A 14,369-nucleotide genomic window follows, 5' to 3' on the forward strand; every position below is an offset into this window, starting at 1 on the left:
TGGGCGAGGTAAAGACGTAGCACCCCCCCTCGACCAGTATTGCCTGGATCTAGGGTTCGAATCCCCAGCGGTGCTGTCGGCCGGTCGGGAGTCTGCACACAGACATGACTGGCTGTCTGGATCGGCATCCTGTCCGGGGTGTGTTAACACACACACAGCGACCCTGACCAGGATAAAGTGGTAGCAAAAGTGGAAATTGAAATGAATCAGCGACAAATGTAACATACTGTATTTGCATTTTGATTTCATTCCTAAGTACAAGTGGAAATGAGAGCCATGCCGGGACTAATGAGCCAGCTAGTGTGCCACACCCGCCGGGCCATTAGTAGTCAAAGGTTTACATACACTCATAAGTACAAGCTTGTTACTGTAGAATTTTGTATCTTTCCCTCATATAAATGGGACTAGTTTGACGGCATTTCTTACAAACTGCATGGAACAGTGGTCTCATTGCCAAGGTCCAAAAGAACCCAACCCTCACTGTCACGTAATGCCAGGAGGAAATGTATCCAAACGTTCAGACATACACCGATCAGCCATAACATTAAAACCAACTTCTTGTTTCTACACTCACTGTCCATTTTATCAGCTCCACTTACCATATAGGAGCACTTTGTAGTTCTACAATTACTGACTGTAGTCCATCTGTTTCTCTCCATACTTTGTTAGCCCCCATTCATGCTGTTCTTCAATGGTCAGGACGCCCACAGGACCCCCACAGAGCAGGTATTATTTAGGTGACACTGACATGGTGGTGGTGTGTTAGTGTGTGTTGTGCTGGTATGAGTGGATCAGACACAGCAGCGCTGCTGGAGTTTTTAAACACCATGTCCACTCACTGTCCACTCTATTAGACACCCCTACCTAGTTGGTCCACCTTGTAGATGTAAAGTCGGAGACGATCGCTCATCTATTGCTGCTGTTTGAGTCGGTCATCTTCTAGACCTTCATCAGTGGTCACAGGACGCTGCCCACGGGGTGCTGTTGGCTGGATATTTTTGGTTGGTGGACTATTCTCAGTCCAGCAGTGAACGTGAGGTGTTTAAAAACTCCATCAGCGCTGCTGTGTCTTATCCGCTCATACCAGCACAACACACACTAACACACCACCACCATGTCAGTGTCACTGCAGTCCTGAGAATGATCCACCACCTAAATAATACCTGCTCTGTGGTGGTCCTGTGGGGGTCCTGACCATTGAAAAACAGCATGAAAGGGGGCTAACAAAGTATGCAGAGTAACAGATGGACAACAGTCAGTAATTGTAGAACTACAAAGTGTTTCCATATGGTAAGTGGAGCTGATAAAATGGACAGTGTGTGTAGAAACAAGGAGGTGGTTTTAATGTTATGGCTGATCGGTGTATAATAAATATCGCCCTTATGAATACTGATTTACAAGTACAAAAAACTGATGTGGATATTTTGAATCATTATCTTAGAGAAGTCGCTTATTTTAATTAGGATTTAAGGGATTAGAAATCCAGGTGGCAAAGTGAAACAGCATTCTGGAACTTTCTACACCAACAAATGAAACCGTAAGTTCATTATATAATAAATACCTGGCTTACGGACACAATCGTCAGGTAATATTTAATAATCTGGACGATGTTTGTATTGATACAGTACCACACTCTCTCAGGATTAATTCTGAGCTCCATGATTACACACCGTGACCGAGGTTGTGTATGTTTTAACAGGTGTGGTCGTGTTGTAGTGAAACCTTTTGTTACAGACAGAATCTGGATTGAAAAGGACTCCGTCGTCAGCTCGAGGCCACTGACTCAACATGGAGGCTCTTCACAACAATGCAGATACGGTCACAGATTCAGGACAAACCACTTAAACGTTCAGAGCAGGACTTGTTAATGTGGAAACGTTGTCGTATTCGATATTTGCAATGCATAAAGTATGTTGTGTAATCGAACTCTCAAATCTCTACGCAGATCTGAATAAGCCTAGCTGTAGACTTTAAACAGTGTTGGCAGATGCTAACAAGGTCACATGACGTTTATTCGCATCCAAACAGCAGGTGGCAGTACTGTGTCAATTAAATACAGCCACTATTCTGCCACCTACTGTTCTAATGTATGTCCATGACCACTCAGACTTCATGTTTAGTCGTGTGACTTTTTCCACACTAGCTAGTAGGTAGTACAAAATCTCTATGCATTCGCAATAATGTTCGATAGTTGTGGCTCGAATAACACTGTCAATTAAGCATTTATTTCAATTCATTTCCAGCAGCTGACGCTTGATTCGTATTGAGAGCGGCGCTACAGATCTCTGAGAGGTACAGAGTAATAGTACTGATTTATACACCCATCCTTGGTGGGCATGTGGCAGGTTTGTTTTCCGATGTTTTATGCTTTAATATACACAACTGGTGTAAATATTCTGCATTATGTAGGTAGAAACCTGCTTATCCTTATTTAACGACACTATCATGTTATCGGAAGTAGCTTTCACACATCGAGTACATTCTTTGGTTAGCATGTTCAGTTAACCTCTTGTAATGGACTCTGCGCTACCGACTGTTTAAAATCTACATTCTGAATGCTGAACTGGTTCTGCTCCACTGTTATGATTTCATTAAATAAAATATTAAGATTTGTTATGAAACTCTGTGATGTGTTTTATATTTGAATGGGACGCTATATGCTTGTCGGTAACCGCTAACTAATGTTTGCCTTTATGAATACTGATTTACAAAAAAGTGATGTGGATATTTTGCATCATGTGGGTAGAAGCTTATTTTAATATCTTTATATAACGACAGTAATGTTGTCAGGAAAATCTTAAATACAACAAATACATGTAGATCCCTTAATTAGCATGTTTAGTTAGTCTTTTGTATTGAACTGTTTGCTACCGACTTGTTATTTACATTTTCAGAATTTAGCAGATGCTTTTATCCAAAACGACTTACACAGTGAGCGGAACACGATGAGTAATTGAGGGTTGAGGGCCTTGCTCAGGGACCCAACAGTGGCAACTTGGTGGTGGCGGGGTTTGAACCGGCAACCTTCTGTTTACTAGTCCAGTACCTTAACCATTGAGCTATCATGGATTTGTTATGAAACTTGAATGGGATGCTATATGCTTGTCTGTTAACTGCTAACAGTCAACTAATGTCAATCGGTTGGGTAAAATAAATCTTGTATGATCTCCTTTACTAAGTACACAAAAATGATGTGGATATTTTGCATCATGTAGGCAGAAACCTGCTTATCTTAATATCTTAATATAACGACAGTAATGTTGTCAGGAGGAGATTTAATACACCAAATACATGTACATTCCTTAATTAACATGTTTAGTTAGAATACTGATTTACAAGTACAAGTTTCCTCTTAAATCTACACCCGTATGCAGACTGTCATTGCTAAATCTACAGTGAACCAGTTGACATGTGATGTTGTTTACATGCCAGGTGCTGATGATGAAAAATGGCCTGCCAAAGAAGCAGGATGTGCCCTAACAACATCACGGCTCGGATTCACGCTGGCAAGACGCGCAGCACACTTACACCTCCCCGGTGGGGCGAGACCATGCACACGGCACTGCGTGACCTAATTTCCATCCTATGGGACCCCGGAGAGGCAACGAGCTCGTGGGCAGGCTGGAGGAAGAACTGCTTTGCTTATGGGTGTGGTGATAAGAATACAGCATCACGGCTTAGATGAATAATGATCGTGTTTTATACAAATGTATGTTTTTTGTTTCTCGTGGAAACCTACGGACGTCTGGAGTTTAAATCCCAACGATTGGAACATAAGGTCAGAGCTTCGTGTGTAAGTAATCAATCAACAAAGAGAATAGCAGTCTTGAGATTGTATAGCAAACCATATACAGTACTTATGTAGTAAAGAGTTAGGGTTAGAGTTAGGGTTAGGGTTAAGGTTAGGGTTAGGGGTTAGGGTTAGGGGTACCAATTCTGGATCAGCTTTCTGATCAGACTTTCTTTATTATTGCAAGCTGATGGACAGTGTGGCCAGTGCTTCAGCAGCATCTAATTCATGCCAAGCCTGCTTTAAATAGTTATGTGATTACACTAGACTACCCAGACAGTTTCCTCCCAGCATACAGTGACTTAAGGTTTCAGTTTTGCTCCAACCTTGGCGGGAGACGACTGTTCCACGTCTTTTCATTCTGGCCTCCAAGTGACATGAAAACCTGTATTCTAGGTCACTCAAGATACAACAACAGAGGACCAGGTCATATATTTGTGGTCGCTAATATTTTTACTGTTTACTGTTTTTATTGTATGTGAACATCAGCAGGTGAACGCACCACATTGTGCCAGACTAATTCATTAAATATGATGACATATAATTGCCCCCTATTAGGCTGGAATGCATTTCGGAAAAAAAACTGCATGATGGGAATTTTTGAGGGCGGAAAACTAGGTATAAAAAATTGATACTCATTTAGACGGGGCCTTAGTCATCATGGCACAAATGTCACATTATTCCATGCTTAGTTGACACCGCATGGAGAAAACCATCCATTGCGCATGTGTCCATTTTATCAGCTCCACTTACCATATAGGAGCACTTTGTAGTTTTACAATTACTGACTGTAGTCCATCTGTTTATCTGCATACTTATTTAACCTGCTTTTACTCTGTTCTTTAATGGTCAGGACCGCCACAGGACGACTACAGAGCAGGTATTATTTAGGTGGTGGATCATTCTCAGCACTGCACTGACACTGACAAGGTGGCGGTGTGTTAGTGTGTGTTGTGCTGGTATGAGTGGATCAGACACAGCAGCGCTGCTGGAGTTTTAAACACCTCACAATCAAATATATCCAGCCAACAGCGCCCCGTGGGTAGCGTCCTGTGACCACTAATGAAGGTGACCAACTCAAACAGCAGCAATAGATGAGCGCTCGTCTCTGACTTTACATCTACAAGGTACAAGGACCAACTAGGTAGGAGTGTCTAATAGAGTGGACATTGAGTGGACACTGCTGTGTCTGATCCACTCATACCAGCACAGCACACACTAACTCACCACTACCATGTCAGTGGCACTGCAGTGCTGAGAATGATCCACCACCTAAACATTACCCGCTCTGTGGTGGTCCTGTGGAACTACTTTGTAGTAATTGTAGAACTACAAAGTGCTTCTATATGGTAGGTGGAGCTGATAAATTGGACAGTGTAGGAATAAGGAGATGAGTGTAGGTGACAGTTTAGGGTTTGCTTTCCATCACAATCATCATCATGGTCACCAAATACTGGACCACCTTCTAAAATAAAGTTGTTCAATCATTCCAGTACAATTCAGATCGATTTGCATAATCTAGCACAAGCTGGCAGGTCTAACACCTTCATAAAACACGTTATGGGTTTTTTTGTGCACTGGAAGCCTGGTGTGCTGAGTGATCAGGGAGCAGCTTCGTGCCCAGACATGATCGAGGCGTTGCAGGTGACATCGTGCTGCATTACTAACGAGCTCTGGACCAGGCCTGGCATCTCTGATCCTGCTCAGCTCCTGCTCAGCATTAGTGCGATCGAACAAAAGGAGCAAAAAAGGAGGCAGGGTGGCATTTCTGTAAAGCGTTCGAGCGCAAAACGAGCCAGTACACATGCGCGAAATGGCGGCATCTACAAAGGACACTTGGATATAGATATATGTATGATCTTAATATTTTTGAGAATCCTTACTGGGGGGTGAAAATGTGCTGGCACTGATGAAATGCCCTGATGGTAAGGAGGGGGGCGAATGTCATCCGATTATCGGATATGGCTGGAAATATGTATGATTTTGAAATGAGATGCGATTTATATGATATATGATCCCATGCCCTGCTGATGAAATGATGTGAAATTTGCATCACGTAAAGAAATAATCGACTCGATCCAACCGATTTGGGATCTTTCAGTCAGTGGTCGCCTAAATAAAGACCCTATCTTATCCTATCCGTGATCACTGCCACAAAAAGCCGAATATTCGGATTAATCCGTTTCTCTGAGTTATTCACCTTGATTGGCAGGCCTGCACAAATGCATCGCGCTCCGATTAATCGACGCGTATTCAGAAATCTGAAATCTGTCAACCCGGCAGAAACGCGCTGCGTGTTTTACGCATTTTTACGCATCTAACGCGCGTTCGGCGGATCCGATCAGGTGCGCACGACCCCCCATTTTGCCACCCAGCACAAGATGCGGCGTGTAGCCTCCTGTACTCCTTGTACTCACCCGCAGAGCCGACAGGTCGATCTCGTCCAGGCTGCGCGCCGGGGAGTCGCTCGCCATCATCGTTCCGTTCGCTCACGATCTGCTGCACGATTAGGCTACAATGCGATGCGGGGAAAATGCATGCATACGGCGGCCAGAGAAATTCCTCCCCAGCGGGACGCGGCTCTCGCACGGTTTCCCTCCGCTCCCATATACACAGCAGCCTTTTCGGACGGGTTTCAGTGCTACATCTGCGCTGCGAGGTGATAATGGAAAAGCCGGTTCGCGATCCGCGCCGAATTGCGCCTGCACACAGTGGACAGAAGCACCGGAGCTCCGCCGCCGCCACTCGCGCAAATCCCCACCGCGCAGAAACCGTGTCAATCAGACCGGGAGTGGCTGAGCTGAGGGGCGGGGCTCCAGCACCTCTCTCTCTCTCTCTCTCTCTCTCTCTCTCTCTCTCTCTCACACACGCACACACACAGTACAGTATGTACAGTATTATCCTCCTGTAGTCCCTTGTATTGTCTAACTTAAACATGAATCGAATTAAACAGAGACAAATCCATTTTATTACCAAAAATTCCATTATCACAGCATGGTCAGGGATGCAGTGGGTCCAAATCACTGGGCGAAAGGCAGGAAACGCCCCGTAGAGGTCACCAATCCATTACAGTTCACACACACACACACACACACACACCTAGGGGGGCTCTAATATCTTCAGTTAACCTTACTGAAGGTCTTAGGACTGTTGGAGGAAACCCACACAGACGTGAGGAGAACATGCAAACCCTACATTGAAAGGACTCGCACGCTTCACCTGAGATTCGAACCCAGGACCTTCTTACTGTGAAGCGACAGTGCGACCCTCTAAGCCACAGTGCCGCCCTTTTATTATTAGGAGTAAACAAATATTTATTACTATTAGGTAGCTCGGTGGGTAGCACTGTGGCCTCACAGCAAGAAGGTCCTGGGTTCGATCCCCTGGCGAGGCGGTCCGGGTCTTTACTGTGCTGAGTTTGCATGTTCTCCCCGTGTCTGCTTGGCTTTCCTCAGTCCAAAATCATGCAGTCAGGTTAATTGGAGACACTGAATTGCAACGTAGGTGAATGGGTGTGTGTCTGCCCTGCGATGGACTGGCGCCCCATCCAGGGTCTTACTGTGTGCCTTGCGCCCAATGAAAAGCTGGGATATGCTCCAGAACCCCCCCCCCCCCCCCTTCCCACGACCCTAATTGGATAAGCACTTAAGAAAGTGAGTGAGTGAGTGAATGAGAATTTCCTTGCAGGATTTCATGCTGCCAGTTCAAGTCCCACTACTACCAAGTTGCCACTGTTAGCCCCCTGTGCAAAGACCTTAACCCTTAATTGCTTAACTCCAACAATTCCAAGTCGCTTTAGATAAGAAGCCATGGGGGGGATCTACCTGGGGGAGGGGAGATTGGGGTTTCCTGTAGTAACTGATGTGATCACTGATCAATCCTAATATCAATGAGTCAATGGGTGGAGTATGTTCATAATTATAGGTATGTTTAAAGTATGTTTATAGTGAGTTGTACATCAGTATGGGAGGGGGGTATTTTGAGCATATCTGCCCTCAATATATTTCGTGATGACAGCCTTGACTGCTGCAAACGTAAAAGCTAGTTTAACACCACTTCAGGTATCTGAAACAATCCCCAGTATCACATGCGACTTGTTCAGACTGGTTCTTTTATCCTCTTTATTTTACGATCTGAACCTACAGTGCTTGTTACACCAGCCTTTTGCTTCAAGTTGAGACCTGGCGGAAGCTGACATGCTCCTTAGGGGCGCTTCAACAGGGACAGATCTGTCACAGATTTGACCTTCCTACCGTGCTGGTATGAGTGGATCAGACACAGCAGCGTTGATGGAGTTTTTAAATACCGTGTCCACTCACTGTCCACTCTATTAGACACTCGCACCTAGTCGGTCCACCTTGTAGATGTAAAGTCAGAGACGATCGCTCATCTATTGCTGCTGTTTGAGTCGGTCATCTTTGAAGACCTTCATCAGTGGTCACAGGACGCTGCCCACGGGGCGCTGTTGGCTGGATATTTTTGGTTGGTGGACTATTCTCGGTCCAGCAGTGACAGTGATGTGTTTAAAAACTTATCCGCTCATACCAGCACAACATACACTAACACACCACCACCATGTCACTGTCAGTGCAGTGCTGAGAATGATCCACCACCTAAATAATACCTGCTCTGTGGTGGTCCTGTGGGGGTCCTGACCATTGAAGAACAGCATGAAAGGGGGTTAACAAAGCATGTAGAGAAACAAATGGACTACAGTCAGTAATTGTAGAACTACAAAGTGCTTCTATATGGTAGGTGGAGCTGATAAAATGGACAGAGTGTAGAAACAAGGAGGTGGTTTTAATGTTATGGAACATATTGAACTTTTTACTCCTTGTCTGGATGGACCGTTCCCACTTTAAACCTCATATTTCCCATCATTCCAACGTAAAAAAGCTGCACCCATATTTAGCCTGTGGATCTTTTGCTGTATGTATCTATTTTAGATTGTTTCCTCCGTCCACAAGCACACTTATAAATATCTTCATGTCTTTCATAAATAGCCGCTGCTTTTCCCAAACCCTGTTATCACTGTGTGCCAGTGGTTCCTCCTGGGCTGGTCTGTTGGTCCTTTGAAGACATTCAAACTCAAAGCAGTAAGCTATTTTTAATAATCTATTTTAAAAGCGAGAGTAATGCTTTCTTTAAAACGAGAGTATTTACAGTGACACGGAGACAAATATGCAGCTGAGATCCAGGGTTCGAATCCCCAACGGTGCTATCGGCTGAACGGTTGCATTGCCGTGATGCATAGATATTGCTTTGTTTCATGTAACCCTTCCATACAGTTCATACATTTTTAATCTAGTTTATAAATAATTTATTCTTTTATTCACTTATTTGAAATACACCGATCAGCCATAACATTAAAACCACCTCCTTGTTTCTACACTCATTGTACAGTTTATCAGTTCCACTTACCATATAGGAGCACTTTGTAGCTCTACAATTACTGACTGTAGTCCATCTGTTTCTCTTTATACTTTTTTAACCTGCTTTCACCCTGTTCTTCAATGGTCAGGACCCCCACAGGACCACTACAGAGCAGGTATAATTTAGGTGGTGGATCATTCTCAGCACTGCAGTGACACTGACATGGTGGTGGTGTGTTAGTGTGTGTTGTGCTGGTATGAGTGGATCAGACACAGCAGCGCTGCTGGAGTTTTTAAACACCATGTCCACTCACTGTCCACTCTATTAGACCCTCCTACCTAGTTGGTCCACCTTGTAGATGTAAAGTCGGAGACGATCACTCATCTATTGCTGCTGTTTGTGTCGGTCATCTTCTAGAGCCCACGGGGAGCTGTTGACTGGATGTTTTTTGGTTGGTGGACTATTCTCAGTCCATCAGCATTGCTTTGTCTTATCCACTCATACCAGCACAACACACACTAACAAATAAAATGGACAGCGAGCGTAGATACAAGGAGGTGGTTTTAATGTTATGGCTGATCGTTGTACTGTATATCTCTGTTTATGCTTATAAATTCGGGTTTAGTCCCCTACTGTTTATATTTATACAGTCGTGTATCTCAGCTGTGTGTAAAAGGCAGCAAGAAACAGGAAGACAGCAGACAGCACTTCCTCACACCTTCCTTTATGTAAGCGCCCCGTCCTTCCATCTACCACTTTCTTTGCAATGGTAAGAAACAAACATCCTCTCTCTCTTACACATCTACACCTCGTACAACACGAGCACAGTGTGACTGAACACCGAGTCCCTCCGGATGTTTTACACAGACATTATAATGCTACTGATTTTAGTCAGTATTTTAGAGATATAAATGAAGTACTAGTGGTATTCTGACACATCATGCTGGACTGAGAAAAGAACAGAAATGCTGCTGATTTAAACCTTGTCTTGAACTGTTTAAGTTTAATCCAAGAATCCTCAGCAATCAAAAATACAGCTGCTTTTGAACGTGTCCTGTAGTTACTACCGCATTCCTATCATTCCTGTATGATAATGTGGAGACTGGCATGTTCCTGCCATAACTGCAGTGGGTAGAGCTTTGAGCTATCAGTTGAAAGGTTGAGAATTCGAATCCCAGCTCTGCCATGCAGCTACTGTTGGGCCCTTGAGCACGGCCCTTAACCCTGTCTGCTCCAGGGGCGCCGTACAATGGCTGACCCTGCGCTCTGACCTCAGCTTCCAAACAAGCTGTAATATGCAAGGATGGATTTCGTAGTACTGTACACGTGTATATGTATACACCGATTAGCCACAACATTAAAACCACCTCCTTGTTTCTACACTCACTGTCCATTTTATCAGCTCCACTTACCATATAGAAGCACTTCTTCAATGGTCAGGACCCCCACAGGACCCCCACAGAGCAGGTATTATTTAGATGGTGGATCATTCTCAGCACTACAGTGACACTGACATGGTGGTGGTGTGTTAGTGTGTGTTGTGGTGGTATGAGTGGATCAGACACAGCAGTGCTGCTGGAGTTTTTAATGTTATGGCTGATCGGTGTATATGAAAAATAAAGGCATTCCGTTTGATCCAGGTTTTCCGGCTTTATCCCACCTTCGAAAAACATGCCAGTAGCTGGATTAGCTATTCCTGTAGGTCTTAGTTCTTCTAAATGAGAAGAATCTAGTGTGTCTTGTCTGCCTTGTACCTGTGTTTCTAGAATGAGCTCCAGATCCATGGCCAGGATGACCACCTGACCAGGTTAATGCCAGACTGCATTTACATGTACAGCATTTATTAAAAGTGACTTACAATTGTGTCTGAATACAGTGCAAGGGCCTTGCTCAAGGGCCCAACAGTGGGAACTTAGTGGAGGTGGAATCAGCAACCTTCTGTGGATGAACCAGTGCAGACGGAATGCCTATATTTGTCATATATACTGTACATATACACAAGTCGAGAGGGTTGTTAGCTGAAAGGGTTGAGGACTTTGCTCAAGGGCCCAGCAGCAGCATGGCAGAGCTGGGATTCGAACAGACAACCTTCAAGCTGGGAAACCACAGCTCTACCCAGTACCCACTTACTGAATAAAGGAATTTTAACAGGCACATAAGAATGAAATTAACTCGTGAAGGCTTTACGTTACAGCTTGTAGCCCACAGTGGGACCAGATTTCCACTATTGTTATTTATTAAGTATATTTTGTCTTGTGTTTCGTTTTGATGCATGGTGCACAATAAGCTACCACTGTCTACTGTTCTGATCTCCAGTTACCACTGCCCACGTAGTAGCTACTGGTTACTCATTACAGATAACTAGTTACTAGTTACTCATAACAGTTGACTAACAAATACATGCATAATGCGAGATTTCCAGTTTAAAATCACTAAGATTTGATTGGAACACATCATAGCCTCACATTTCCCTTCCCTCTATATCCCAAATATTAAATCTGCCCCATTACATCGACTTAAAGTACCCCAAACTGCTTTAATTCAACCCCATGTGCAGATTCTTACATTAACACTGTTCTGCAGTGATTGTGCTGCTTGTTCACATTCTCCAGAGCTCAGCATGTACAGACATGTCAGACATGAATGAGCTGGATCACGTGTTACTGAATCGCAGCTCTCCGCCCTCTAGTGGCGGGATGTGGAAGTGCTAAAAAGAGGGGGGGTGCATATTGTTCTCCCAGCCTGACCACATACTGTATATGTGACCCAGACAGAATTTGACCAGACACTATATGGCCAAACGATATCATATTATAAAAACAAACAGGAACAGGAAAGAACCTTCCCTAAACTGTTCCTTTATGTAGTTAATTTATTTCACTTCACACATAAATTCAATCATTTGAAGGGGTGTCCTAATACTTTTGACCATATTATTTATTTTACATTTACAGCACTTAACAGGCGCCTTTATCCAAAGTGACTTACAGTAGTGTGACAGTATACAGTCTAAGTAGCACTGTCATCTTACAGGAAAAAGGTCCTGGGTTCGATCCCCAGACGGGACGGTCCGGGTCCTTTCTGTTTGGAGTTTGAATGTTCTCCCCGTGTCTGCGTGGGTTTCCTCTGGGAGCTCTGGTTTCCTCCCACAGTCCAAAAACATGTCAGGTTAATTGGAGACACTGACCTGCCCTATAGGTGAATGGGTGTGTGTATGTGTGTGTGTGTCTGCACTGTGATGGACTGGCGCCCCGTCCACTGGAGTTTTTTTAACTAAGATTTTCTTCATGTCTTTATAGAGCTTTGCTTTGTGCACATAGGGCAGAGTCAAGCTTGGACAGGAAAGAGCCTTCCCGAAACTGTTCCTTTATGTAGTTTATTAATTTATTTCACCTGTTTCACCTGTATTTGTGCCCATTCAGTCAAAGGAGCATTTGTATGGCCCGGCACTGATAGCTGATGTTCCGGTTCATTTCAAAGCTAATCAGTACGGCTGAGTACGGCAAGGACACAGTCATGCTAAAACAGGAAAGAGCCTTCCCTGAACTCTTGGTTGGGTTCACTAGGGCTACAGCACCACCTGGAACCACCAGAAGCGGAGTGAAGTAGCCTGTAGCCTTATTTCTCCATGTTTTTAACACGCACGTGTCTAGCTCACTATCACAGTTCCAATTCATCTCAAGGCCACAGCTCCGTGCATTGATTTTATCAAGAAATGCGCAATGATTAAGGCTGATTCACACAGTCAGAGTTTCAGCCTTGGAGCATCGATTCCTACACGCAGAACAAGCCAGAACAAAGGCAGGCTTACTCATAATGCCGATGGCATGTGACCTGCTTTTCACAGGTGAATGTGGCATTAGTGGTTCGAACTGTGCTGAAGGTCACCAGCCCAGCTCGGAGCAGGGTGCAAGAATGCAGTGTGTAAAAACGCTCTGCAGACCCCGTGAGGAAGCGAGCGACCTTTGTTCTGGCAAGATCAAAAAGAACAGACAAGCGTGTTTTTATGTACAGAGGAACAACTGAGAGCACCACAACCTACTTAAATAATGAATAATTATGATACACTGACATTCTCTTAATTAGTAGATTCAGTTATTGCAGCTGGGCGGCACGGTGGCTCGGTGGGTAGCACTGTCGCCTCACAGCAAGAAGGTCCTGGGTTCGATCCCCAGGCAGGGTGGTCCGGGTCCTTTCTGAGCATGCAGTCAAGTTAATTGGAGACACTGAATTGCCCTGTGTGTGTGAGTGTGTGTGAGTGTGCCCTGCGATGGACTGGCGCCCCGTCCATGGTGTTACTTTTTGCTTTGCGCCCATTGAAAAGCAGGGATAGGCTCCTGCACCCCCCACGACCCTGATTAATTAAATAAGCAATTAAGACAGTGAGTGAGTTGCAGCCTTAAGTATTTTAGTAAGGACAGTGGTGGCTCAGTGGCTATCAATCTGAAAGTTGAGGGCTTGATTCCCAGCACCAACAAGCAGCCACTGTCAGGGTTTTAAACAAGACCTTCAATCTGGTTGGTTTCAGGTGTCATATGTGCATATGGACGATATGTATTGGGACGCCCGTTCAAATTTTTTAGTTCTTGTGTTTCAGCAAGTGTAATTACTTAAATATATAAGATAAATTATAAGCTCGCAATGTTTTTTCTTCCAGCATGACTGTGTCCCTGTACTGCACCAACGTACCACCCCAAACTCAGGATTTTCTATTTTGACTGCTACAACCTTTGGAAATGTAGATTAAATCCATCAATCTGCACCGAATGTACATTTCTAATGGAAAGAACAAAGAACCTGCATGTACGTGCCTTGCTTATTTTGGCAGACATCATGTTAGCGGGGTTATGAAATGTTTTCGACATGAATTCATGTGAAAAACTGACTCATACTTCATGTAGGTTAATCAGGCTGGGACACAAGATCAGAGCTTCCTCAAATAAACCACAAAGAGAAGTAAACAAAAAAATGGAAACTTGGAGGCGTAGAGGAATCATCTTATTTTGCTAGCTACAGTAAGAAGTGGTTAGACAGCATAAACATTTATTCATATATAGTATACACTATAGGGCCAAAAGTATCCGAACATCTTACAATGAGCTTGTTGGACACCCCATTCCAAATCCAAGGGCATTGACTTGGTGGCCCCACCACCCTCTTTCTTAGGGCAATGACAGACTTTACTTTTTACTCTTATAACTACTAT

At 44.1% G+C, this 14,369-nt stretch overlaps 1 protein-coding gene across 5 annotated transcripts in view; it reads right to left on the reverse strand.

Moving 5' to 3' along the window:
• The window catches only part of tnikb (TRAF2 and NCK interacting kinase b), a 70,581-nt gene extending 64,057 nt beyond the window's left edge, over positions 1-6,524 (reverse strand). For all 5 annotated transcript variants that reach the window (XM_062985932.1, XM_062985929.1, XM_062985931.1 and 2 more), the window contains exon 1: positions 6,208-6,524. In XM_062985932.1, coding sequence (XP_062842002.1) covers positions 6,208-6,267 — 60 coding nt within the window. In that variant the 5' untranslated portion in view covers positions 6,268-6,524. The remainder of the gene's footprint in view (positions 1-6,207) is intronic.
• Positions 6,525-14,369: the final 7,845 nt, after the last annotated feature.

This window comes from Trichomycterus rosablanca, chromosome 23 (genome assembly GCF_030014385.1).
Source record: "Trichomycterus rosablanca isolate fTriRos1 chromosome 23, fTriRos1.hap1, whole genome shotgun sequence".
In the NCBI taxonomy this organism is placed as follows: domain Eukaryota; kingdom Metazoa; phylum Chordata; class Actinopteri; order Siluriformes; family Trichomycteridae; genus Trichomycterus; species Trichomycterus rosablanca.